Genomic DNA, 26,510 nt, shown 5'->3' with positions numbered 1-26,510 from the left:
CCGACATCCCAAGGCTTCCGCAGCCGTCCTACAGCACGCATTTTTGGTTTCCTTGCCTGAAATGGCCGATGAAAGGCAAGCATTTCGAGACGACGGAGGGCTCGGCTCTCAAGGCTATTCCGGAGAATGCCTTTCGTCACGCCTTCAATACTTGGAAATCGGGCTGGCAGCGCTGCATCTACGCAGTAGGAGCCTATTTTGAAAGTTTTTCAAGAATTGTAACGATTGGTTCAAAATTTTCTTTTAAATCGACTCAGTTCTACTACTTTCCGGACAAACCCTGTATATGCTGAGTAGAAGAAATTGATAATCTCAAGCTTTCAATATATTGTACAGGTATATTGCAGTAAATATACATACATATGTATGTACAAAGCTATAAATATTATAAAATGAACAATCTATCGCGAATTCTTATCATTTCGGGATCTAATCAATAAACCGATATTATACCGAGTTGTTATTGATAAAATATCTAAACGATTTTGCTTGTGTACGACAAGATTTCCATACTAGTTGGCTTTCGAGTGCATTATAGAACAGTTTAAAGATTTTACATACTCTGCTCTCACAATGGCAGAACTTAATATACGCAGAATTAGTGCAGAATTGCAGAAAATCGCCAACGAGCAGCTGAATGAGGTGCCCGCACATATTGGCGACGATATTGCAGCGCTACGCACCTGGATCAAGCAGCAGCCACATTTGCGCGCGCGTGACGATGATCAATTTTTGCTCTCTTTTCTGCGTGGCTGCAAATTCAGTTTGGAAAAGGCGAAGGGTAAAATTGATAAATACTATACGTTGCGCACCAAATATCCGGATTTCTTCGGCGCCTACGATGCTGATGACGCAATGGTTCGTACAATTATTAATGCTGGGTGAGAAATTAAACGAATCAATTGCATTTCTGTGAAGAAAATTAAATACATTTACGTGAATTTCTATGCTTACTAGCATAATATTGTTGTTGCCTAAACCATTGCACGAGCATGGCGCACGCATTATACTCATACGTCAGGGTGCACTGCCAGCCGACAAATACACGATTGAACATTTCATACGCGCCGCAAGTCATTTGCAAGAAATCATAATACGCGAGGATGACCACGCCATTATATCGGGTATGATATCGATTGTTGATATAGAAGATTGTACGACTGGACATGTTATGCAGATGACGCCAAGCAATATGAAGAAAATGTCCGTACACGCCGAGGAGGCGGTGCCTTTACGACCGCAGCAACAGCATTTCATACATATACCCAGTGGCTTTGAAACCGTTTTCAATGCAATGCGTCCCTTCATGAGCAAAAAACAACAGAATAGAGTAAGTTTTTAAAATCATCGAAGGCGCAGCATTGTTTTTTATTAATGTCAAGCAATAAAAAGAATATACATACATATGTGTCTTATAGATTTCAGTGCATGCCGAAAAGTTGGATAGATTTTACGAACATGTGCCACTGTCTTATCTACCCGTGGAATATGGCGGCAATAATGGCACGATAGCAGAGATTATCAACTACACGAATAAACAGTTGGATGACTATCGCGCATATTTTAAGGAAAATAAGAATTACGGCACTGATGAAAGCTTGCGCTCGGGCAAACCCATCGATTTTGAAAGTTTGTTCGGTGTGGAGGGTTCGTTCAGAAAACTTGAGGTGGACTAGATTTTATTGCACGAACCTTTTTCACTATTAAACGCAAATATGTAAATTATATAACATTCAAAATCTGTTTTAGACGACATATTTTTTGTTTTTTTTTTATAAAATAAAGGAAAATATTGGGTAGTCGAAAAAGTCTTTTCGTATTTTGTCAATAGATGTCGTTGCAGTCGTAGATCTCCAGTGCTACCAATATTGTGTCATGCCATATAGTGTTGGAAAGCTGAAATTTTAAGCTTAATTTAATTTAAAAAAATAATAAAATTTGGGAGAAGTTGAAAAGTTACAGCTGTTCAAATATGAGTGAAAATTTGAGAATTTGAACTTTTGAAATTCTTGTAGAAAAAAGGGAAGAATGCCACGCAAGCCACTAATGAAATTTGTAAAGTTTACAGAGACTTTGCTGTATCAGTTCGTGTAGCACAGCAATGGTTCGTTGGCTTTCGTTCGGGAAATTTCGAAATTTCAATTTACACTGATGAAAGTTTTACAGTGTCTCTAGCGGAAAAATGACAAAAAGTGTTCGACCAAAATGGCACATTTTTGCTGATTTATATATTAGCATAAATATAAAAAAATAAGTTTAAGTTTGTTTAGAAATACGAAAAGACTTTTTCGACTACCCATAACCAAATACTTTGGAGTAACAAATTCACAAAAATATAGTAATCGAAACTGTAATATGCGCACTAAAGTTTTACTTTACATGCAGCTTTTCAAAACCACTATAAAATTTTAATTTTATAGCGTGTGAAATATATTCATGGCACTTCTGCTCAGGATGTTATTAAAATTAGAGAGTTACATACTTAAGAATCCATATTACCACACTTTTTCATTACAAGCAAATATTTATTTTGTTTTTGCATTGTGTGTTTCATTATTAACGTTGAAATGAAAAGTGTATTGCGGATTTTTTTAATGTAAACGAAACACAAATGTTGCTAAACTTCTTACGAGGACAGTACGATAATTACTTATTTTGAAAATAATTAATTCAATACAATTTACGCAGTCCCGATTTCTTTAAACCATCTGTAATATGTATATAACGGTTTTTTTTTTTTTTTTGCGACACCAAACGTCGCCATATTTTTCCCGCTCTTTTGAAATTTCTCTTCAGTAAGGTTTGCAATTACATCATAGAAAGATATACGATCCAACAACGAGTCGAAATTTTTAAATTTTACTTCCGAACTTCGGAGTCAGTTGCCTCGACTTTAAGAGAGCTACGACTAATCGTCATAATCGTCCAGTCAGATCAAGAATTGAGCGTCTAGTGAAAAAAATTGAATCCACATTCACAATACAAAATGTTCCCGTGCCCGTGAGACAAAGAAATACCCGTAGTGTCGAGAATATTGCTGTCGGTAGCGCATCAATTGAGGAAAACACAAAGTCTCTCACACATCGTTCTCAAGTGTTGGGCATCTCTATGACGTCGTTGTGGCGAATTTTGCGAAAAGATCGTGGCCTAATTCAAGAATTGAAGCCGTTTGACCACCAGAATTGTCGTATGTTCGTAAATTGGGCTGAGCAGTAACTTGAAAATGAACCGGATTTTCATCGAAAAAATTATCTTCAGCGATGGGGCTTATTTGTGGCTGAATGGCTTCGTCAATAAATAAAGTATGCGTTATTGGTCAGACAACAAGTGAAGTACGTGCTCCATAAGTCATCATTGCATCCCGAAAAAATTACGATTTAGTGCGGTTTATGGGCCGGCGGCGTAATTGTTCTGTACTTCTTCCGTGATGATCAAGACCGACACGTTAGTGTGAATGGGAATCGCTACCACTCAATGATAACCGAATATTTTTGGCCGGTATTTGATAATATGGACTCAGATAATATGTTATTTCAACAGGACGGGCTACAAGCCACATAGCGAATGTCACAATTGATTTATTGAAAAAAAAAATTTGGTGAACGTGTTATCTCACGACCGCCTCGGTCATGCTAATTGACGCCGTCATACTATTTCCTGTGGGGCTATGTCAAGTCTATTGTCTATGCCAACAAGCCAGCGACGATTGATGAGCCGTGAAATTGCAACGGTATCGACTGATTTATGCTTAAAAACCGTCGAAAATTGGGTTCAGCGTCAGTGGTGGCCATGCAAAAGAAATCGAGTTCCACACATAATCACATCGAATGTACTTTCACAGGAATAAATAATTTTGTATCGCTCTTACTGGAAAAACCCGTTACTATGGGTCGGAATGGGTGCTACGTCCTATTTTCACTATTCCTTGATCGTTATTGTCCAATAGTGTCTACAAGTTTCGTCAATAGCCTTCAACGTGAATGTACTAATCGATTGTATATTTATTTTGTAGCGCCATTGGACGGTGAGGCTAAATACCTATCGGAACGCGCTCGTATAAAAATAAGTAGAAGCTTTGCCTCTTAATTTGCTGATCATTTATATATAATATATGTGAACCAGATTTGCATTTACTTTATTTCTTAGTTTGTTTTATAAAGGAATTCGCAGAAAACCTTACAAATCAGCAAACAAAGTGCACGTATGCATAATTTTGTATATGCTATTTGTAAAATAATTACACTCATTTCCTTTCACGAATAGCAGATAGCAAGCTCCGTTGCTCGCCTATTGAGTGTGTTGAAAACACCAAGGGTTTAAGTGATAAACGGCCCGAATTCATCTATAACGGAAATTTGGTACGGAAGCATTTTAAAAAACTCTGAGATTGACGTCTTGAGCTTAAAGCAAATCAAAGAGCTTGGAATGGCCATAAAATACGCGTCCTTAGCAATCTATTTTATTTAAGATATTTTTTATTAATCACGCTGTATTGCTTATTTATATACTTTATTATAAACTTTATATTATTTATAAACTTTATATACCTAAAAATCTCTAAAATAAGCAAGATGATTCTAATGTGCGCTATTTGTGAACAAAGTAAGAATACCAAAGTGGCACTAATATACTCGAGTATTAAAAATAGCTATTTTTTACACACACATGCACTTTTTTTTGAAAGTGTAATAATCTTCTAAAGTATATTGAGTTGTCAAACGATGATCATTGAATGTGGCAGGTTCAAAGTTAAGCTTTTCTTTATAAATAAATACGAAATGCATTCTAGATTTGAGTATATTGAGGGCTTTTGCATGTCAGTACAGTTTAGTTGTCGCAAAAAGCGCACAACAGTATCCTACAATCAACGGACATAATTGACACAACACTAACCACTGGCATATCTTCAATAATGGCACCACCAAATATACGTCCGTTACCAGAACACCTACAAGAGGTGGCTATCAAAGAGTTGAATGAGAGGCCTGAGCGGTTGGCAGAAGATCTGGAGGCGTTAAAGGATTGGGCTATAAAGCAGCCACATTTAAATGTGCGACTCGATGATCAATTGCTGGTGGCATTTCTACGCGGCTGCAAGTTCAGTTTAGAGAAGGCAAAGTCGAAATTGGATTGGTACTATACATTAAAAACTAAATATCCGGATTACTACACATTACAAGATCCGGATGTGCCGCATATACAAGATCTTGTAAAATATGGGTAAATGTTAGACTTATAAATTTTCATGAATTAATAATAGCGAATTTAAATTAGAATTCATAAAAAACTTACGACATAGATATGTGCAAATGAAGTCGTTAGTAATATATGCATTTGTTTTTACTTGCACTTAAACTTCTTAAGCTTAAGTGATCACTCGTGTTGACCTTCGTAATTCCTTACTTCAAAGCGCTTTTGAATGGAATTCAAAAACAATGAAAAATAAGTATAATTAACGCGCTTCGCACTGCGAAAGAAGCGTAAAAAAGTCTCAGAATACCAAATCAAAACAAATAATATATGCCAATTGATTTCCGTCGGAAATATTCTCGAAGATGTCTGTTTGAAGCTACTGTGACTGTGACTTCCAGAAACAGCAAGAGGGATTTTTAACATTATAGTTCCGACCACATATGCATATATGTAGATACATCGTATGCATGTGAAGACAACATTATCAACATCTTCGACTCGTGTTTATAAACGCCCTCAAATCTATTGATCACCAGATCAACCGTCTCTTTGTACCGCTCATCAAACCCTCCCTGTATCAATCACAACTATCACTCAAGTCCATAGACATGATAACAGTACATTTTTTAAGCCTACGGTTATTTTCAAATGTACATATATATTTTTGCTCTTACAGCGTGGGATTAGCATTGCCTATACCATTAAATGAGACTGGACCACGCATTGTATTCAGCCGTTTTGGTATTTATCCGATTGACAAATATAAACTTAAAGACTTATTGGCTACCGCATTTGCAAACTTTGAGCTAGAAATACGCTTAGATGACACTGCAGTGGTGAATGGTTTTCTTAATCTGATCGACGTTGGCAAGGTAAACGCTGCACATTTTGCTCAATTTACACCGCATTTGTTAAAGAAAATGGTAGCCTTTCTCGCGAATGCCGCTCCAATCCGTCTAAACGCAACACATTTCATTAATGTACCAGCGAGTTTCGAAAAGCTCTACAATATGATAAAGCCTACGTTGACAGAAAAACAGCGGAATCGCGTGAGTATGCAAAATATCATTGCAATGAACAACATGTACAATTGCTTTTTCTTACCCCACCAAAAATAAAACAGATTTTTCTGCATGGCAACAATTTGGAAACAATCTATGCTCTTATACCACAAAAATATCTGCCCAAAGATTTTGGTGGTGAAAATGGTTGCATCGATGAACTAGAGAAGTCCACATTCCAACTATTTCTTGATCACCGTGATTATTTCAAAGAGGATGTCAAATATCGTAATAATGAGGAGCTACGTGTTGGTCAGCAACCGGACTATGAAAGTTTATTTGGTATGGAAGGTTCATTTCGTAAAATCGATGTGGACTAGTCTTTTACTAAACTAATAAGGACCGAAGGGTATTTTTTAGGCTTACAAATTAAAAAAAAAAAAGAAAACATTAATAATAACAAAAGGGTTTGTTCGATTTTAAATTGGGAAGAGATAATAATAAATAATGTACATATGTATATATATGCTTTTAAACAATAAGGTGGAACATTATGTACAACAACACTAAATCTTTTAATATTAATACTCTGAACAAGATTAGAAAACAAAAACTATTGATTTTCGCAAATCGCTTTAAAGTTTTTAAAAATATTCTCCTTTAAGTGGTTATATGGGTTTACGGCTTTGAAAATTTTTTTATTATCTTATTAAATTCTACAATACCTCTGGAATATTGTCCTAAATTTTGAAATTGATTCGAGTAATAGTTTCGGAGATACAGCTTTGAGAACTTGTGCGCTCGAGGCTAGCTAGGCTAAGTGCGCCGTCTTTAAAAGTTTTTTCTCGAAACTGTGTTTTTGCAGTCGGTTGGCAAGATTTATCGAGAACTATTCAACCGATCTTCATGAAATTTTACACAGGTCTTTAAGATACAATTCTTAAAGACTTGGACATAGTTCGTTTTTTCGATTACTACTATTTGAAAAAAGATGTCGCGAAATTTTCACTGAAATTTTCATTTTTTTTTTTTTAATATCTGCCAAAAATCCAATTTTCAATTTTTTCTTCGTCCAAGTTCTAAGTTAAGCTCTTAACTAAAACACATATTTTTTCACTTAAAATGATCCTGCAAGGAGTTATCCTGCCAACGCTGGCTCTCTTTTTTCCGAGAGGTCACCGGAAATGGTTGAAATTTTTTTTCCAAAAATGTCAAAATTTTTTTTTTTTTAAGTGTATGTTCGTAACAATAAAAAATTCGTATAAAATATTTATTTTTTTATTTAAGAAAAAATTCTTGAAAAATACTGCTTTTTATTCGAGGAAATCCATGTAACCCCTAAGATCCATACACTTTTGTATGCGTTGGAACAATGGTCGAAGCACTTTTGCCACTCTGATTGTGATATCTCTAAAACAGATGCTTGTAAAATCATCAACCATCTTTTCTGGTGTCGAAAAATGTTGAGTTCTTAGCTTATTTTTTACGTACAGGTATAAAAAGAAATCATTTGGTCAAGGGATGACTCATCGAATCGATATTTTGAGTGCTCTAAAATGCAGTTTTCAGTCGATTCCCAAAACAATAACTGATTTAGACCTTTATGAAATTTGTCTACAATCTACGACCACGATTGAATTCATCATACCATCGATAATCACTGGTACTTGATGGAGCTTCAGCGCCAAAAATGCACTATTGCTGAGGCGATTCTCATCGATCATCATCTCACGATTTAATTTCATTTTTTTTAACCAAGATGTATATTTAAAGTTACTGTAAACAACACCCAGATAGAAAAGTCAGAAAATATAAGTACATAACTGCCATAACCATCTGTCTGCCCGTTTGTAAACAGGTATACATGAACTAGTCCTTCCGTGTTTGAAATATCAATCTGAAAGTTTGCACTTTTTCCCCAAAAAGCTGCTTATTTATCGGAAACGCGGATATCGGACCACTGTGGGACATAGCTGATCGATCAAAATCAAATACAGAAGTGATAAACTTCTTTATTCGTAAGGGACCCTTCACGAAATTTAATGTTTTTTTCTTATTTTACCACTTAAGTTATCGCAAAAATCTTGATAATCACTCGGTGTAGTTTTGTAACGCATATTCACCATTTTCACGACTTTGAGCAGACATCTTGTAGCTACCGAAAGGCGCTTGTGTCATTAATGCGAATACAGTCGGCTCAACAAAGAAGCCAGGAGTATCCAGCCGAGTATACGATGTAGTTGATCTTGATCGATTTGTGGTACGTGTTCGACATGCAATTTAAAGGGTTTACTGACGATACGCTTCTTAAAACGCTAAACACTGCGTTCAACAAACTCATCATAGATATCATCTTCAACAAAGGTACGCGAACCAGCATAAGAAGTTTGTCCCTTACTGAAGAAAAAAACGAAGTGTGAGGTCTCTACGGCATTATTTAGTTTTTAGTTATTTGATCTCTGATCTAGTAGAACGCTAACTGCAGTAAAGGGTTTATTCATTTCATATTTTCAGCGTCACGTTCTATGTGACTTATAAGTCTGTCATCAAATAAATTTTAATGAATGGCCTATAATTTATTGAAAATAAACCAATCCAATAATGTACAATATACATGAACAAAGATATAATACCATAGTGGCACTAATATGCCCGAGTATGAAAAATAGCTACTTTTTTATACTCGCATACACTTTTTTTTAAGTATAATAATCGTCTAATATATGTATATTGAGTAGTCAAACGATGATCTTTGAATGCTGTAGGTTCAAAGTTAAGCTTTTCTTTATAAATAAATAGGAAATGCTTTATAGATTAGAGTATATTGAGGGCTTTTGCATGTCAGTACAGTTTAGTTGTCGCAAAAAGCGCACAACAGTATCCTACAATCAACGGAAGTAATTGACACAACACTAACCACTGGCATATCTTCAATAATGGCACCACCAAATATACGTCCGTTACCAGAACACCTACAAGAGGTGGCTATCAAAGAGTTGAATGAGAGGCCTGAGCGGTTGGCAGAAGATCTGGAGGCCTTAAAGGATTGGGCCATAAAGGAGCCACATTTAAATGTGCGACTCGATGATCAATTGCTGGTGGCATTTCTACGCGGCTGCAAATTCAGTTTAGAGAAGGCAAAGTCGAAATTGGATTGGTTCTATACATTAAAAACTAAATATCCGGAATACTATACAATACAAAATCCAGATGTGCCGCATTTACAAGATCTTGTAAAATATGGGTAAATATTAGACTTGTTATTTTTCTCGGCTTAATAATAGCCGATTTAAATTAAAATTTATAAAATACATACGACACAGATATGTGGAAATGAAGTCGTCAGTAATAAATAAATATGACGCTCGTAATTACTTTCGTCAAAGTTCATATAAGTGGGATTCAATAAAATTAAAGATATAAATGATTACCGCGTTCCATTGAATGCATCGTAAAAAGCATAAAAAATGTCAACATGCCCTTTGAAAACAAATAAAATATTTCGATTAATTTTCGTCGGATATACACTCAAAAGCGTCTGTTTGAAGCTAGTATTCCAGAAACAGAAAGAGAGATTTCCGACAACGACAGCTCGATCAGTTGAAGAGCTCGATTTTGTATACGATTCTTCGATACGTGTTTGAGATAAGAGGAAATTATCTAGTAATCACTGCAATATATACAAAATTGAAGCATGACACTAACCATACCTTTGTATCGCTCCTCAAACCCTCCCTATATCAACCACAACTATCCCACAAGTCCATTAACAAAACAACAGCCCATTTCTTAAACCTATGGTTAATTTGAAACTATATATGTATATTTTTTTCATACAGTGCGGGATTAATATTGCCCATACCACTAAATGAGACTGGACCACGCATTGTATTCGGCCGTTTTGGTATTTATCCAGTTGACAAATATAAACTCAAAGATATAACGCCCATAACGTATGCACAACAGGAGCTAGTTATGCGCGGTGATGACACTATAGTGGTGAATGGTTTTATTAATCTGATAGACGTTGCCCAACTAGACGCTGCACATTTTGTACAATATACACCGCCTATTGTAAAGAGCGTCATAGATTTTGCCGAGAAAGCCTTACCATTGCGTCAAAGCTCAGCACATTTCTTTAATGTACCAGCGGGTTTCGAGAAACCCTACAATATGATAAAGCCGATGATTTCATCCAAACAGAGGGAACGCGTGAGTATGCAAAAGATCTTTATAAATTATAACAATTATACATGTAATGCTTTTATATACTCTGCAATAAATAAAACAGGTTTTTCTGCATAGCAACAATTTGGAGACACTCTATGCTCATATACCACAAAAATATATGCCCAAACAATATGGTGGTGAAAATGGTTGTCTTGTTGAACTAGAGAAGTCTACATTCCAACAATTTCTTGATCACCGTGATTATTTCAAAGAGGATCTCAAGTATCGAAATAATGAGCATCTACGTCTTGGCAAGCAACCGGATTATGAAAGTTTATTTGGAATGGAAGGTTCATTTCGTAAAATAGATTTGGACTAGTCTTTTACTAAGCAAATAAGGATTACCCTTCAGTCTCTTAAAGCTAGGAAATCATAAAAAACCTTAATAAAAGTAAAATATTTTTATTTTAATTTTGGAAATAGTTGGTGATAAAGAATGTATGGTACATACCTTAAGGGATCGTGTCAGCGTGAAATTTTCAAAAAATGTTTTTTTTTTTTGTATCATCGGTGAGTATACACTGTAATAAACATTCTCTCAAATTTTGAAATCTTCCTATTTTTTCTACGAAAAATTTTCGAAAAAAGGGCCAAATTCGATACTTTTGGTCAAAATTCCGCCATTTTGTCAGATTTCTAAAAAAGGCTTCCACTGTGCGATAGCGACTTTCCTACAGATTAATAATCTTTTTGAAATTCAGCCTAACGAAAAATCTATGCTGTTGGTTATTTAAGGGGTTACATGGGTTTACGGGTTTCAAAAAATCTATATTTTTACTGTCTTATCAAAATTCCACAACACCTCTATATTTATTGTGCTAAATTTTCAAGTTTATCCGGCCTTGAGAACTTGTGTGCTCGAGGTTAGCTAGGTAAGTGCGCCGTTCCCACGACAGTCGGGTCTACGTAATCGGAACGGACCCGGATTTTTACTTGGCCAAGGACTAACAATTCGGCAGAATTCTGCCGCTACAACAGCAACAAAAACAACTAGGGCGCCGGCTTTAAACGCTTTTTACACGAAACTGAAGTCGGTTGGCGAGATTTCTCGAGAACTACTCAACCGATCTCCATGAAAATCCAATTTTCAGTTTTTTTTCCTTCGTCCAAGCTCTAAGTTAAGGTTTTAACTAAAACACATATTTCCTTCACTTTAGATGATTCTGCAGGAAGTTATCCTGCCAACGAGGGAGCATCTTTTTTCCGAGGGGTTACCGAAAATGAGTTTTACGGCAGAACCACATTACGATCTTATCATGAAAGTAGTTTTCCGTCAATAAAATATACGATACATTTTCATTTTTTTTATTTATATGAAACATATTATGTACGTAGTATGTATGTAGTGAGGTAATGCTGAAACAGCTTAGAGATTTACCAAAACTCATAGATAATATTGTTTTTCTTAAATATATGCAAGCAAATTGAATTTATGAAATCTATGACAATGTAAGAAAACTGTGCGCTTTTAATTAAACTTCGGTTGTGTTCCACTAATATTACAAATAACATAACATAAGCAGACAGCATTAGCATAGAAGATAATGTTGAAATTTACTTTCTCTATATCACCATTTAAGAGCTCTTTTGCGAGATCTTCATAATCACACTCTTCACTTCGGTATAGTTTTGTAACGCATATTCACCGTTTTCACGACCATGACCGGACATCTTGTAGCCACCGAAGGGCGCTTGTGCCATCAATGCGTTGTATGTGTTTACCCAGACGGTACCGGCGCGCAGGCCCTGCACGATGTAGTTAGCCTTATCGATATCACGTGTGAAGACAGCCGCCGCCAAACCATAATCAGATTTATTGGCACGTTCAATTACCTCATCCAAAGACTTGAAACGAATGAGCTGTTGTACGGGTCCGAAGATTTCATCGCGTGCAATTGTCATGTGATCGTGCACATCGGCGAATACAGTCGGCTCAACAAAGTAGCCAGGCAAGTGAGAGGCGCGACTTCCGCCAGCAACCAATTTGGCGCCTTCGTTTTTACCCTGTTCAATTAAGCCGAGTATACGATGCAGTTGATCTTGATCGATTTGTGGTCCTTGTTCGACATGCAATTCAAATGGATTGCCAACGGTACGTTTTTTAGCACGTTCAGCGCTGCGTTCAACAAACTCATCGTAGATTTTATCTTCAACAAAGGTACGCGAACCAGCACAACAAGTTTGTCCCATATTGAAGAAAAGACCAAAGTGTGAGGTCTCTACGGCATAGTCCATATCGGTATCAGCTAAAACAATGTTTGGACTCTTGCCGCCCAACTCCAAAGTGACACGTTTCAAATTGCTACGACCCGAAGCTTGCTGTATCAGTTTGCCAACTTCAGTGGAACCGGTGAACGCAACCTTATCGACATCATGATGATTGGCTAGAGCAGCACCAGCATCGCCAAAACCTGGCAATACATTCACTACACCTTCTGGGAAACCAGCTTCCTTGATCAATTGCGCAATATAGAGCGCAGACAAACTTGTCTGTTCTGCCGGTTTTAACACAATGGTATTGCCAGTAGCAAGTGCTGGTCCCAATTTCCAAGCCATCATGAGAATGGGGAAATTCCATGGTATAATTTGTGCACACACGCCAACGGGTTCGTGACGTGTGTAAGCAAAGTAATCACCATCTACAGGTATGGTCTTTCCGTGATTCTTATCAGCCCAACCGGCGAAATAGCGCAAGTTCTTAATAGCCGCCGGCACATCAACATTATAGGCGACAGCATAAGGCTTGCCATTGTCCAATGTTTCCAAACTCTGTGAGTTAGAAAAGCGCTGTTTGTACTTATATCAGAAAATTATAATTGCGCCATAGGACTTACCGCTAAATACACACGATCGCGCTCCATTAAATCAGCTAACTTATACAAATGTACACCACGCTCGGAGGCATCCATGTGCCGCCATGGTGAACCAACTCTGCAATGATGAATGATTTTATAAAGTTCAAATTTTATGTGTGTACGTATGCTGGCTCAACTAACTTGAAAGCGGTGCGAGCGGCCTGTACAGCGATGTCAACGTCTTCCTTGCCGGCGCACTGAATTTCAGCAACATTCTGTTCGGTGGTGGGATTTATGGAGCCGAATGTTTTACCACTTTTGCTCTTATGCCATTCGTTGTTGATAAAAAGCTAGAAAGAGTAAATTAGCAGAGACGATAAAATAAGAATGTTAAATAAAAGATTAAAGCCAAATTAATTATGTATTCGAATCGAGTGCAGTAAGCGAGTTTTTACAAAAGCTCTTGGCTATAAGAGATTTAGATGAGCGAACTCTGGTGTCAATATATGCTTAAAAAACTCAGTTGTTATTCTTTATACAAAATATGAGCTACTGGTTTTTATAATTAAACTGCCTTTTTTTATTATTATTTTATTATTCATTATATACCTAACGGATTACATAGGTTTTGAAATTTCAAAAAATCGTTTTTTTTTTGTTTTTGTTTGTTTTGAAAGTTTCAAGGCAATCGCAATAAAAAAGTAGAAGATAGAATTGAATTCAATCTTTGATCGTGTTTTTCTCGAAACATAGTTTTCAAAGTCGAGTCACTATTTCTCAGAAACTTGTAAAGCGATCTTATTGAAACTTTTTACAGTTCTTCTAAATAGGCTGAGTTCATGATTAATCGAAGGATTAAATTTGATTTTTTGATTTTAGATTAATTCTTCGTCTTTTATGCTGACCAACGCGAGGAGAAGTTTGATTCCAGACAACATATAGTATGTTTGTATGTATATTCTATTACTGATATTTATAGGTTGAACTATGTATATTTATAAAAAAACAATATGTTGTGGACTCTATATAATGTAATTATGTTCTCATAAACTGATTGATATATGAACTGATTGAGCATTCTCCGAAAATTATCTCGTCGAGTGCCGTCTTTAATCCTATGTTCAGAAAAATTGGACGATCCTTGGACCTAAACGCTCAGCTACAATATTTTGTAGGTCGTTAATTCCGTTCCCCCGACAATGGGGTTTTCGTAAACGGATCAGTCCGGTATTTTTTATCCGGTCAGGGACAGGGACAGGGACGGTCAGTCAACTCGCCAGAATTCTGCCGTTACAGCAACAATAACAACAAAGGCGTTAATTCCAACTTGACCGTGCCAAATACTTAAGGAGTGAGAACTTTACCACCTGTCTCGCGGGGCCGTCAATTTATACAAAAAAAAAAAACATTTTTCGTAATGAATAATCACAAATATATTTTTGAATACAAAACTATTTATTGAAGATATAAGCAACTACATATACATATAAAAACATGAAATGAATTAAATAAATTCAGGTTATTTAAACTTAAATAGTGGAATTCAAAATATTTTTATTAAATAAAAACTGAATTTTTTATAAATAATATGCTTCTGCGGTATTTAAAAATTCGATAGGTGAAAAGGCCAATAAGATTGATGAAAATGTTGAGTTGCGACCTCTTCAAAACGTATCGCCATTAAACGTTCGTTCTTTATTGCTTCTGAATGTTCACCAAGCAAGCAAGAAACGCCCAAATCAATTTCATTTTGTTTTAACCATCTTGGTGACCAAAATGTATCAAGCTCGCCCTTAGGTATTTTTATATTAGCATTGTAAGAGGGACAACGCATGGGTTTAGCTACACTCGATACAAATTGAGCCCTTGATCCATATGACTCATAATCAGCTCTTTCCTTCACAATTTCCTTTGGGTACTTTCTCCCCATTTCACCTATGATACCTTGTATTGTAGAAATATCATCACGCAAATTATCCAAGTCGTTTTTGTCTGTCACGTCGTATTTATCTGGCACGTATTTGTCTGGCATTATGTCATTAGGATTAGAAAGAATAGTAGTGGCAACGAATTCATCTTTTCCATCTACCTCAGCCGTGCTCCATTTAGCACCTGGTATTGGATTGTGCTGCCAAAAATGCTTGCGTATTTCTACTGAAGTTTCCGGATCAGCGAGTGTAGTGACAATTTCACGTAAGTTAGTGAAACGTACATTGATAGGATCGCACCTTTGTTCATCTTTTAAAAGCGGCAAAAATGGCACAAAGCAATCGGGTCCATATTTCACGTAACCAATGGCAGATAATATTCGATGTATAACAGCAAAGTCTGCGCCAAAATATGTAATTGATTGAATTAATTCAAAAGGAGGAAAATATGGCTGATCGGAAATATTGCGATTTATAAACGAATGTCTAAAACCTTCATTTATTTTCACATGCAATCTCAATAACGTAACACGGTACAACGCATTTGTCAGGTCATACCAATCGAAATCTTTGTATTTACTCCCTAACAAACACCGAATTCTGTGAATTAAAATACGAATGGTAAAACCAACTGATCGCGTACTGATTGGTAATAATATGGGACCGGAAGACATATTTATTTATTCAAAATAACCAATGGACTTTTTCGAAAAAAAACTATCTTAGTCAAATGATGAAGAATTAAAATTGTATTTTTTCGTTCAAATGCTTTACTCTTCCGAAATATGTAGCTTTTCCACAACTGATCATACATTGTGGAACTTGTTTAACAGAGCCTTGCCAATAGGTTGCAAAAAATATAGTCGCTACAAAGCTTTTGCTTGTGACGTGAGAAACCATCACAGTATAGTCAATGCAAATCGTGAATGATAGAATACAATCCTAGCGTTCTATGTATTCATTATAATTAAACATATGTATGTATGTATTTTATATTATCAGGTAATGAACTCAAGTAGCAAGATTTATTTTTATATTTACTAAATGAGATTCATAAAATTTCCACACTTTTATTAGCATTGTTAAGATTTTATCGCGAAAACATATTATAATCTTATCAAAGCACCAGCAGCACATATGTATGCCTAACAATATTTTTGTCACATTTGCTTATACATACATATGTATTATGTTAAAATTCTATTTATTTAGTTGTTTAAAAGTTTTAATAATCTACTTAAGCGAGGAATTTGTTGCCGATATTCATTTACATGTATGTAAAGCAGTTGTAGTTAGCAATTATTCAATATTATTTGGTGTATGTAATTGAATTTATATAATGTAATTTATCAGTATACATTAAAAGATAAGCATATCAATTAAACTGTATAATTCATTTTATTCGTTTATTCTTTCCGGCGATAATAAATTATGGTGGAAACTAGAAAGAAATTCCCAATAATAAACATAGAAACTAACTTTTTTGGCCAAATATTATCACATTTAGTTATTAGTTTTATGCACATGTGAAAATGTCTAATCTAATCTAAAAAAAAGATAATTCCGCAGGAAATATGTGCTAAGACACTACAAGCTTAAAATATCTAGATAAATTTTCTGATTTTATAAATGCTATTTATGCATCTACATTAGTACATACATACATACATACACATATTTAAAAGCTAATTTTGTTTTGATTTTGATTTTGCGGTAACTTAGCCTTTGAATAAAAGAAAAATAATACTTATTTCTTAGTAGAAATATAATCATTTGACGCGGCGCTAAACAGCTGGTCACAAGGCGAAATCGAAAGTATCGACTGACAAAAAGTGAAATTATGTTATTAAAAAATATGAGCTTATAAAAAAAATAAAATATAAATAATCACGTAAGGAAGGCCTATGTTGGGGTGCAACCGAACATATTACACTCTAGCAACTTGCAGGAATCAACGCCAGTGAAATACCTTAAGGGGTAAAACGTCAAACAGAGGATGGGATTCTAAGCAATTTTATATATACATACATATATACATTAGGGTTTTTTTAACTATTAATATTTTTCATTCCCATCATGAAATTTCCTTGGAAATACCCTAAAAAAATTCCCTGAAAATTTGAGCCCTTAATATTAACATAAAGGACTGGACCACGGCATGTAAAAATTTTCCATTGAAAATACACGACAATCGTGATTTTTTATCTTTAAATTTCTATAGCTCGCAAGCATTTTATGGCATCGCTTTGACTTTAGACACATATTCCTCAGAATTGAACACTCTACAAAAGTGCCCCTTGCGACAAAGTCGAAACTCACACCTGCGAGGTAGTACGGGGCTCCAAACCTGATTTTTCCACGAAATTTTAATTTTCTTGTATATATCTCGTAAATGACAAGAGCTATATAAAAAATGTTCATGCCAAACTTGTAGGAAATTTTATTTGCTAGAAAAAAGGTCCGAGGTCAAAATCGCTATCATTAATACTTCTCGAGATATTCGGCTTTTTAAGTAAGGCTTTATAGAATTTTCAGAGATGGCATGTAATACAAAAAAGGAAGTCGGAAAATTGTGTCACACCATATAGTGTTGGAAAAATTAAATTCGGGAAGTTGAATAAAAGTTGCAGCTGTTCTACTACTGTTTGTATAAAAAAGGGAAGAATGTCACTCAAGCCACCAATGAAAATTGTGAAGTTTACGGAGTTCGTGTAGCACAACAACGGTTCGCTCGCTTTCGTTGTGGAAATTTCGAAATTTCGATTTACACTGATGCTACGAAAAGACTTTTTCGACTACCAATATGTAGTACCAAATATGGCAGTTGGGGTAGTATGAACCTAATATTAATTATTATCATGCCATATACTAAAAAATGTTCCCTGGGTTTCTTTAGGGCAAACAATCACCAATCATATGGAGTAAAGTCAGCCGGATGTTCAAAAATCTTGATATAAATTATATAGGATTGGGGACTAGATCAAGTTTTTGCCCAATTCTAGCTATTTGAGGCACAAAGATGCACTGTTATGAGTAAAAAACGCTCTCTCCTTTTCATTTACATAACTCATATATTGGCCAATATATGCGGTATAAAAACCAACGGAAGTTCGAAAATCTTTACATTAGGTACTCGTATATGGGTGCTCAGGGAAGTATTAGTCCGATTCAAACCATTTTTGATACACAGAGTTACTGTTGTCAGGAAAGGATTCTATATGAATATCCCGATATTTTCGGTCAAAAATCAACTATAGATACTGGGGTCCGCAAATTCGGTACCCAGTGGCTTGAACAGTTTTAGTTGCACTAAAGCAATTTTTAGTCATAAGGTGGCATACTTTAATAGAATTATTAGTGCAAAGAATCAAATCGCATTTGAAATAGTGCAGCATAATTATTTAACTACTCAATAAAATTATTTAACAAACATTTTTAATAATACTCCTTTTGCTCCAGTTTACCTAGTGAATGTAAAAAAAAAAAATATTAACAATTGTGCAACACATTAAGCTAGCTTTTGTTTTCAAGAGAAATTTGCATACTGATTTCAATTTTATTGCGACCGCTCAGCTGTTTTAAAAGTCATCAATCACTTAATTGCTGCTAAGTCGCTGTTTGCCGTCTAAGCTTTTGTAAGCTGAGCGCCAACTTGAAGCTTAGCATTATCAGCTAAGCATGACTTATTCGTTTTGTTTTTTGTTTTTGCTTTTCATAACTAAATGATTACTAAGAAGACAAAAACTTATCAGCAGGCACATATTTTCGAAAATTCATTGTCACAATGCAACACATTTTATTTATAACGCTAATTTTTTTAATGTTTTTTTTTTATTATTTGGATGTCCGTATGTATTTATTTATGTGTGCACCGCATGTAATAAGCAAAGTTTTGCAACTCACCAATAATATTTTTTTTGCTTATAATTTAACAACAATAGATTTTTCTGCGATTATTAGCAATTTAAATTGATTTGACTAATCATCTCGACTTTTGTTGTTGCATTAATCAATATTCACATAAATAGCTACTGTGAATGTGCAAAAATGCGTACATAATTTAAATTAAGGCAACAACAAAAGACAAGATGATTAGTCAAATCAATTAAATTTTTAAATAACAATAAACATGACTCTTCTGTGTGGAATATACTTATTTGGTAGTCGAAAAAGTATTTTCGTATTTTGTCAATAGATGTCGTTGCAGTCGTATATCTCTAGTGCTACCAATCACAATGTGTCCTACCATATGAAGTTGGAAAGTTGGAAATTTTAAGCTTCATTTAATCAAAAAAAAAAAAAATTAAATTCGAGGCAGTTGTAAAAAAGTTACAGCTGTTCAAAAATGAGTGAAAATAATGAAGAAATTCGCTATATTTTGAAATTTTTGTATTAAGAAAGGGGAGAATGCCACGCAAGCCACCAATGAAGTATGTGAAGCTTACGAAGACGATGCTGTATTAGTTCGTGTAGTACAACAATGGTTGGCTCGCTTCTGTTCTGGGAATTTCGAAATTTTGACTTCCACTAATGAAAGTTTTACACTGATGGAAAAAAGGCTCTAGCGGAATAATCGGAAAAAGTGGTCGACCAAAATGGTACATATTTGTTTATTTATTTATTAATATAAATATAAAAAAATAAGTTGAAGAAGAAGAAGTTTGATAAGCAATACGAAAAGACTTTTTCGACTACCAATATGTATACTTATGTATGCAATTAGATGAGAGCAGAAATCGTAATATTATCATGCATTTCTTTCCAATAATATAATTTGTATGTATGGTTGTTGTGTACAAATATACAAAGTATCACTTTGTCTAGAAAACTTGTTTACTAAACTACCTGAATGTCGGTTAATATGCAAAATTAGACATTTACGCCGATATGTACATAAGTTTGCATCTATTTAAAAAAAAAAAAAATCCTACAAAACCCCGTAGGAAAAATTTAGTTGCAGTACACATAGGTAACATTTATTTTACAAAAAAAATTTTAATTGTGTTTTTTTATGCATATTTTTTATATAAATTATAATGTAAGCTTTGCTTTTTAAAAATATATTTCAAAAAATATTAACTAAAATTAATAATCGAAGCAAAAAACTGGCAATTTTATTGGAAAATCTCATTATTCTTTAGATTTTTTTGAATCTTGAATTGTTGTTGGAATTTGCATTCTAAATACTTGAACTAGCTCCTGCTTTTTATTGTTGAATACTAATAGAGCCAAACTTTTAATTTTTTATTATATAACATTTATATTAATCACAGTTATGTACTATAACACACAACGTTACTTACTCTACAAACGAAATTCAAACTCCTTACCATATAATTTTCGAAAAGAAAATGCTAGTTTCGATTTCATGCATGTACAGCGCAGAATAGATCAAAAACCCACTCGTGTGTATTTAACAATTGACGTGACTGGCAAAAACTCAAAACGCAAAAGTGCAAACATTATAAACTACAACTACAACAACCAAAAATAAATATAAAAAAAATTGTGAGACCGGCTCCCATACACTACCTACTTGCCGGCATATACAATGTACATATGTATGTATGAATTTCTAGTTTATATAAAAGCACATACACAAATACACTAGCTGTAAGTGAGATGAATGTATAAAAAAATGCAAAACAGCAAAACCTGCGAAGAACACTAACAAGAATTGAGGAATTGAGAAAATTTTATTAGCGCCAATTCGCCTTGAGCAAAATAAAATTATATGATATTTCAAACAGAGGCGCGTGTGACAAAAAGAATAAATAAATCAATGTTCAAATGTTCATAACAGACGCGAGGCAGGAAATTTTGCGGATAAGATAAATTAAACACTCGAATATAAACGAACAATGTACATATGTATGTATATATACAAATAAATATGATTGGAACAAAATACGTCACATCATTATAAATTTGTATGTATGTATGTAAGTATACATTTATAGAAAATAGTAATATACTTAAGCTGTACTTACACCCGTATAGAGGATCTCTGGATTATAATGCGGATCTGGCACTTGGCTGGAGTACTTGGCTGCGCTGCCATTCAAAGAGGCAACTAAAGATTTACCGGAAGAGACCAGCGCATTACTTCTCAACAAACGTAACATGCTTGATCGTTACTTTGCGCTTTTAGAGATTGAAATGAATAAAACTATATAGCAAAACTAATTTTTATTATGTGACACTGCAATTATTTATAGTGGTTATTCGTGTGTTCGCTTTCGTTCTGACGAGATAGCACACTTATGTATGTTTGCTTCGAATGTCTTTTGCCAACTGCTGGTCGTGTAGCTGTTTCGTACTTTATGTTTTATGTTTATTGTGGCCGGTTGCGCGCAACGAGGTGGGTAAATGAAGGATGATAGGCAAAAATTTCTATACGATACGATAGCTAATGGCGACAGCTGTTAGCTGGGGACAGTTGTAGCGGAAGCTTTGCGTTCGGGTTTTCCATTTTTTTGTGAATGAGAACGCTTATGCGAACCGTTACTATTTAAAGTTTTTGTTAAAAGCTTTTATGGCAGCTTAAAAGCGCTTTTACAGCTGATTTGCTATTTAAAAAGTTCGGAAAATATAAATTAATTAGAATTGATTAAATAAATACTTTAAATTTTTAAATTAGAAATTACTTGCTGCTAAATAATTAACCAAAATACAAATTAAATAGTTATAAAAGTACATTTATACACTACATACATAAGTATGTACATATGTATACATATACATATCTTTGAAAATACCATAAAATTTTTTTTTAATTTTTTCATTAGTTTTTCAGTTATAGGCTTCTAAAGTATAGCCGCTCAGTTCAATCGGATCAATCAGTTTACCTTTAAATGCGTTTTTGTTGAAACAACACTTTTCCTATTTGCTGCAGTGATTCTTCTCCTTCTTCTAATTCGCAGAACTTTGTCACTGGCGTCGTATATCTCATTCAGCTCATCGTTCCATCGAATGCAACACTTGTTGGCAAGAGTTATTCTGCGTTGGATTTCGAAGCTGACATTGTTGTTGCTGTTAATGCTGATGCAACTGTAGATACTGGGGTCCACATATGTGGTACCACGGGGATTGAACAGTTTTGGTTGGATTTGTTCATAAGGTGTCATAAAAAATGAGTGCAAAGTTGTGTCCTGTTATATTAATTGCTTCCTGATTCGTATACTTGAAAGTGAAAGCTTCAAATGGAATTTAGAATTGTGTTATATGGAAAGTAGGCGTAGTTGTAGCCTGATTTTGCGCATTTTATCATTGTGGTATAGCATTATGAGTAAAATGCTACTTACCAAATTTAGTCGAAATCGGTTGGTCGAGTCCCGAGATATGTGATTTCACCACAAAGTGGGCGGTGACACGCCTATCGTCCAATTTTCACAATTTAATATCTCTGGCGTAATTAGTTATTGATTTATCGAGCTCTTAGTAGTTTTTAACAGTACCGTTATAAGGGGAGTGAGCGGTATTATCTTTTGATTTCATCCATTTTCACACTGTCAGTAAGGGTTCTTATACTATTTGTACAGGGTGATTTTGGTCGTTGTAGCTTAAGCGGTCTAAGACATAAGTATGTACATTAAACTTATTAGAGCGCGGACCACGCTTACTTTTTCAAAATTTTCTGCCCAAAGGGGCCCCTTGCAACAGCCATCACTTGTTCCCACTTAGAGTTCTACATATGTATGTATATCCTAATTTAGTGCTTAGTTATGGTACTTTATACGTTTTCGGTTAATGGCGTTTTGTGGGCGTGGTAGTGGTCCGATTACACCCTTCTACAAACTCAATATTTTTTTAGCCAAGAAACGCGCTTACCAAGTTTCATCAAAATATCTCAATTTTTACTCAAGTTACAGCTTGCACGGACGGACGGACGGAACAGACAGAAAGTCACCTGGCCTCTCGCCTCTTCATTCTAATCATTTACATATATATACATAACCCTTTATCTATCTCGTTCTAACCGCGTAAGCGTTGGCTACGCCAGTAAAGAGGAAGATATCTATCTCGCTCTCTTAAAAAACTCTTATACTCTGTAGCAACATGTTGCAAGAGTATAATAAATTAATTGATACAGTTGTATTAACACGCCCAACATCAATGTGGGTAGCAATAAATATTCTCAATGTGTACTTTAATATTTATCGATGTACATATGTATGTACATACTTCATAGTAGTCATATGAATAATTCAGAGAGTAAAATAATGAGAGATTTATAAAGCCTAACACTTTTACTTCAGAAACATGTATTCGTGTTTAATTATTATTATTTTTTTACTATACCCAAATAACAGGTGGTAATTGATATGATTATAGACAAGTATAATTCCTTATATACACATCATATATATACATATGTATATATTTAATTACAAAATTGTATATTATATATCATAGTTTATCTATAAGCAGGCTAAATACGTTTAAAGTGTACATTAATTATCTAATCAGCACAAAATTTCACTATCTCATTCGTATTGGAGCTGTTTAAATGTTATACTGACAATACTCGTAGAACTCAGAAGCATTTTAACGTATAGACAACAAAAAAGTATCATAAATATTTGGAATATGTCTGAAAGGTCACTAGATATACGCCCGCTAACACCAGCGTTGCAGCAGAAGGCGTTAAATGAGTTGAATGAGAAGGCCGAAAATCTAGCGGCGGATATCGCAGCGCTCCGAGCTTGGTTGCTCAAACAGCCACACTTGAAGACGCGTCAAAGTGATCAATTTCTAGTCAACTTTCTGCGCGGCTGCAAATTTAGTTTGGAGAAGGCGAAACGCAAACTGGATCAGTACTACACACTGCGTGCAACATTGCCAGAACTGAATCAACACAATTTCGTCGATGATCAACGTATGCGCGCCATTATACGTTTGGGGTAAGCTAGCCACCGGCTTTTTGCCAAATGAATAAATAATAAAACAAAATAAAAATTCTTCAAGTGTTACGCTCTACTTACCGCTGCCGTTAATGGAGGACGGTCCATGCATAATGCTAATACGTCCCGGTAAATGCAATCCACACGAATTCAATCTAACGGATTTATTGCGCGTAAGCTTCCTGCTACAGGATATTAGTCTTATCAGTAATGACAATATGATTATTGGTGGTTTCATGCAAATCGGCGATTTTGAGGATTTCAGCATGGCGCATTTGTTACAGTTGAGTCCAGCACTAATGAAACGTTTCGGCTTCTACGTCGAAGAGGGTATGCCGATGCGCATAAAAAATTCACATTTCTTTAATACAGGTGTGATCTTTGAGAAGTTGTTTGCCACAATCAAGTTAGTGCTGCCAGCAAAGATGATCGAAAGGGTGAGTTGTTAATATTGAAAACTTAAAAGAATAGTAATACAACCCTAACAGCTCTGTCCCTAGGGGACTCGCAGGATATGCAATAAAATACAATAATAAAATATTCTATATGTATGTACTTACCTGTCTCTCTCTATTGCAGGTTCAAGTGCACGGCACATTCGAGTCCCTTTGCGAAGCTGTGCCCATCAAGTATCTACCAAAGGATTATGGTGGTGAAAATGGTAGCATTGAGGAAGTTGCGGCAAAAACTGAGCAGTTAGTCTTAGACTACCGTGAATATTTACTGGATGAACAGAACTATGGTGTTGATGAAAAGTTACGCATTGACGATGACTCTAATTTGGGGGCGGTATTCGGTATTGATGGCTCGTTTAGAAAGCTAAATGTGGATTAAATAAAATAGAGGAAATACAATACTCATCGAATTAGTATAAATATTATTTTAAACTTAATATTTTTTATTAGAAATAAAGTTAAGATAATTTTTCAAAAAACTTTAACAAAAATCAACATTTCTTCGAGAGAAACCTTATACAAAATGTTTCAAAAAAATTTAAGAAAAACCAACATATTTTTAAAATAAACATTATACACGCATAAAATGAGTTCAGTCACAGGGATCGCCCATATCACCTAACCTTACCCATAAAAGAAGAAATACGCCAACTTGAGTGTGTTTTTTTCTGTATTTCCTATAACACTTTACCAAGTCATAATCCAGTTCGAGAGTTGGGGAGTGTTTTCGTCCATACGTACGACATGACCTAGCCAGCACAGCCGCTGTCTCTTAATTCGCTGAACTATGTGAATGTCGTAATACTATATGTATATCTCATACAGCTCATCATTCCTTCGAATGCGATATTCGCCATTGGAAAGACCAGGTGGAGAAGGACCTGGCTTCGCTTGGAATCTCCAATTGGTGCCACATTGTGAAAAGAAGAAACACCTGGCGCGCTGTTGTTAACTCGGCTATAATCGTGTAAGCGGTGTCATTTCCACTGGTAATTGGCGAATGACACGCGTGATGGATTGCTCCAAGGCCTGAATCGAAGCTCGATTGTCCGCACATACTTTAAACATTATATATCCCTACAGGAAAAAGTCTAACGGTGTGATATCAAATGATCTTCTTGGCCAATCGACTGGCCCAAAAAGTGAAATTATCTGCTTACCTTCTTGTTCTCTCAAGAAATCCATTGATTGAAGCGAAGGATAGAAAGTGGCGCCGTCTTGTTGGAACCAAATGTCGTCGAGATCGCGAGCTTTAATTTCAGGCATCAAGTAGTTGGTCATCAAGGCGCCATAACGGTCACCATTGACGGATACGTTCTCACCGGCATATATTTTGAAGAAATACGGACCGATGATTCCATTGGCTTACAAACCACATCAAACCAATGTTTTTTCTGAATGAAATGGTAGCTCTTGAATCTCTTCAGGTTGCTCTTCGTCCCAAATGCGGCAAGTTTGCTCGTTTACATATCCATTGAGCCAGAAATGAGGCCCATCGCTGAACAAAATTTGGCTCGAAAACGCCGGATCTTCTTGGAACCTTTCAAGACCACATAGAGTGTCGCTTAGGATGGTCGAGCAACTTCAGTTCTTGCACAAGCCGTATTTTGTACGTTTTCAATTTAAGACCTGGACGTAAAATGCGCCAAGCAGTTCGACTCTCCACGGTTTTGGTGGAGCCATTTTTACCAAAAATTTGGATTTTTCCTACGTCCAGTACCTAGTTTATGATCTTAGTTGAAACACGTACTTTTTTCATTTTACTTTTGTTGATCCTGATCGGAGGCACATTTTCTCCAAGAGACTGCCGCAATTTTGCAAAATATGTATCTTTGGAACAATAATTAATATTTAATTTTTTATATAGTATATAAAAAAAAGAATTATTAAAAATAGGCAGTTTTTTGCTCAATGAAACCCATGCAACCCCTTAAGCATTATCAAGTGGGATGCGAGTATTAATCACATACAAAAACCAATAGTAGGCTAGTCAGTGTCAACGACA

The 26,510-nt window shown here is 35.2% G+C and overlaps 4 protein-coding genes across 4 annotated transcripts; 3 read left to right on the top strand and 1 right to left on the bottom strand.

Annotated features, from left to right (window-relative positions):
* Nucleotides 1–526: 526 nt before the first annotated feature.
* Nucleotides 527–24,890, top strand: LOC126755878 (uncharacterized). Its single transcript, XM_050468594.1, has 14 exons — nt 527–881; nt 958–1,330; nt 1,419–1,667; nt 4,832–5,220; nt 5,870–6,065; nt 6,111–6,242; nt 6,317–6,536; nt 9,093–9,438; nt 10,034–10,406; nt 10,486–10,723; nt 14,838–14,905; nt 23,617–24,050; nt 24,115–24,487; nt 24,630–24,890. The coding sequence occupies exons 1-14, from the start codon at nt 574–576 to the stop codon at nt 24,882–24,884; spliced, it is 3,954 nt and encodes a 1,317-aa protein (XP_050324551.1). The 5' UTR covers nt 527–573; the 3' UTR covers nt 24,885–24,890.
* On the top strand, nt 4,785–6,765 carry LOC126754866 (alpha-tocopherol transfer protein-like). The gene is made up of 3 exons (XM_050467063.1): nt 4,785–5,220; nt 5,870–6,242; nt 6,317–6,765. Exons 1-3 carry the CDS (start codon nt 4,913–4,915, stop codon nt 6,572–6,574), a joined length of 939 nt encoding a protein of 312 aa, XP_050323020.1. The 5' UTR covers nt 4,785–4,912; the 3' UTR covers nt 6,575–6,765.
* Nucleotides 9,022–10,844, top strand: LOC126754867 (alpha-tocopherol transfer protein-like). Its single transcript, XM_050467066.1, has 3 exons — nt 9,022–9,438; nt 10,034–10,406; nt 10,486–10,844. Exons 1-3 carry the CDS (start codon nt 9,131–9,133, stop codon nt 10,741–10,743), a joined length of 939 nt encoding a protein of 312 aa, XP_050323023.1. The 5' UTR covers nt 9,022–9,130; the 3' UTR covers nt 10,744–10,844.
* LOC126754859 (aldehyde dehydrogenase, mitochondrial) lies at nt 11,714–21,470 on the bottom strand. The gene is made up of 4 exons (XM_050467048.1): nt 21,138–21,470; nt 13,421–13,569; nt 13,259–13,355; nt 11,714–13,193 (listed from the first exon to the last, which is right to left on the bottom strand). Exons 1-4 carry the CDS (start codon nt 21,270–21,272, stop codon nt 12,000–12,002), a joined length of 1,575 nt encoding a protein of 524 aa, XP_050323005.1. The 5' UTR covers nt 21,273–21,470; the 3' UTR covers nt 11,714–11,999.
* Nucleotides 24,891–26,510: the final 1,620 nt, after the last annotated feature.

Source organism: Bactrocera neohumeralis, chromosome 4 (genome assembly GCF_024586455.1).
Source record: "Bactrocera neohumeralis isolate Rockhampton chromosome 4, APGP_CSIRO_Bneo_wtdbg2-racon-allhic-juicebox.fasta_v2, whole genome shotgun sequence".
Lineage (NCBI taxonomy): Eukaryota > Metazoa > Arthropoda > Insecta > Diptera > Tephritidae > Bactrocera > Bactrocera neohumeralis.
The sequence above is the reverse complement of the archived record's forward strand: the minus strand, read 5'-3'. Positions and strand labels throughout refer to the sequence as shown.

What these genes read in the sequence shown, in the direction of transcription:
- LOC126754866 (XM_050467063.1), top strand. Translation starts at nt 4,913, where the DNA reads ATGGCACCACCAAATATACGTCCGTTACCAGAACACCTACAAGAGGTG. An exon ending in CAAGATCTTGTAAAATATGG is followed by an intron (nt 5,221 to 5,869) that starts GTAAATGTTAGA and finishes TTGCTCTTACAG; the next exon opens with CGTGGGATTAGCATTGCCTA. An exon ending in CAGAAAAACAGCGGAATCGC is followed by an intron (nt 6,243 to 6,316) that starts GTGAGTATGCAA and finishes AAAATAAAACAG; the next exon opens with ATTTTTCTGCATGGCAACAA.
- LOC126755878 (XM_050468594.1), top strand. Translation starts at nt 574, where the DNA reads ATGGCAGAACTTAATATACGCAGAATTAGTGCAGAATTGCAGAAAATC. An exon ending in GCAAAAAACAACAGAATAGA is followed by an intron (nt 1,331 to 1,418) that starts GTAAGTTTTTAA and finishes TGTGTCTTATAG; the next exon opens with ATTTCAGTGCATGCCGAAAA. An exon ending in AAAACGTATCGCCATTAAAC is followed by an intron (nt 14,906 to 23,616) that starts GTTCGTTCTTTA and finishes TTATCTAATCAG; the next exon opens with CACAAAATTTCACTATCTCA.
- LOC126754867 (XM_050467066.1), top strand. Translation starts at nt 9,131, where the DNA reads ATGGCACCACCAAATATACGTCCGTTACCAGAACACCTACAAGAGGTG. An exon ending in CAAGATCTTGTAAAATATGG is followed by an intron (nt 9,439 to 10,033) that starts GTAAATATTAGA and finishes TTTTTCATACAG; the next exon opens with TGCGGGATTAATATTGCCCA. An exon ending in CATCCAAACAGAGGGAACGC is followed by an intron (nt 10,407 to 10,485) that starts GTGAGTATGCAA and finishes TAAATAAAACAG; the next exon opens with GTTTTTCTGCATAGCAACAA.
- LOC126754859 (XM_050467048.1), bottom strand. Translation starts at nt 21,272, where the DNA reads ATGTTACGTTTGTTGAGAAGTAATGCGCTGGTCTCTTCCGGTAAATCT. An exon ending in GCCGCTCGCACCGCTTTCAA is followed by an intron (nt 13,356 to 13,420) that starts GTTAGTTGAGCC and finishes TCATCATTGCAG; the next exon opens with AGTTGGTTCACCATGGCGGC. An exon ending in GCGATCGTGTGTATTTAGCG is followed by an intron (nt 13,194 to 13,258) that starts GTAAGTCCTATG and finishes TCTAACTCACAG; the next exon opens with AGTTTGGAAACATTGGACAA.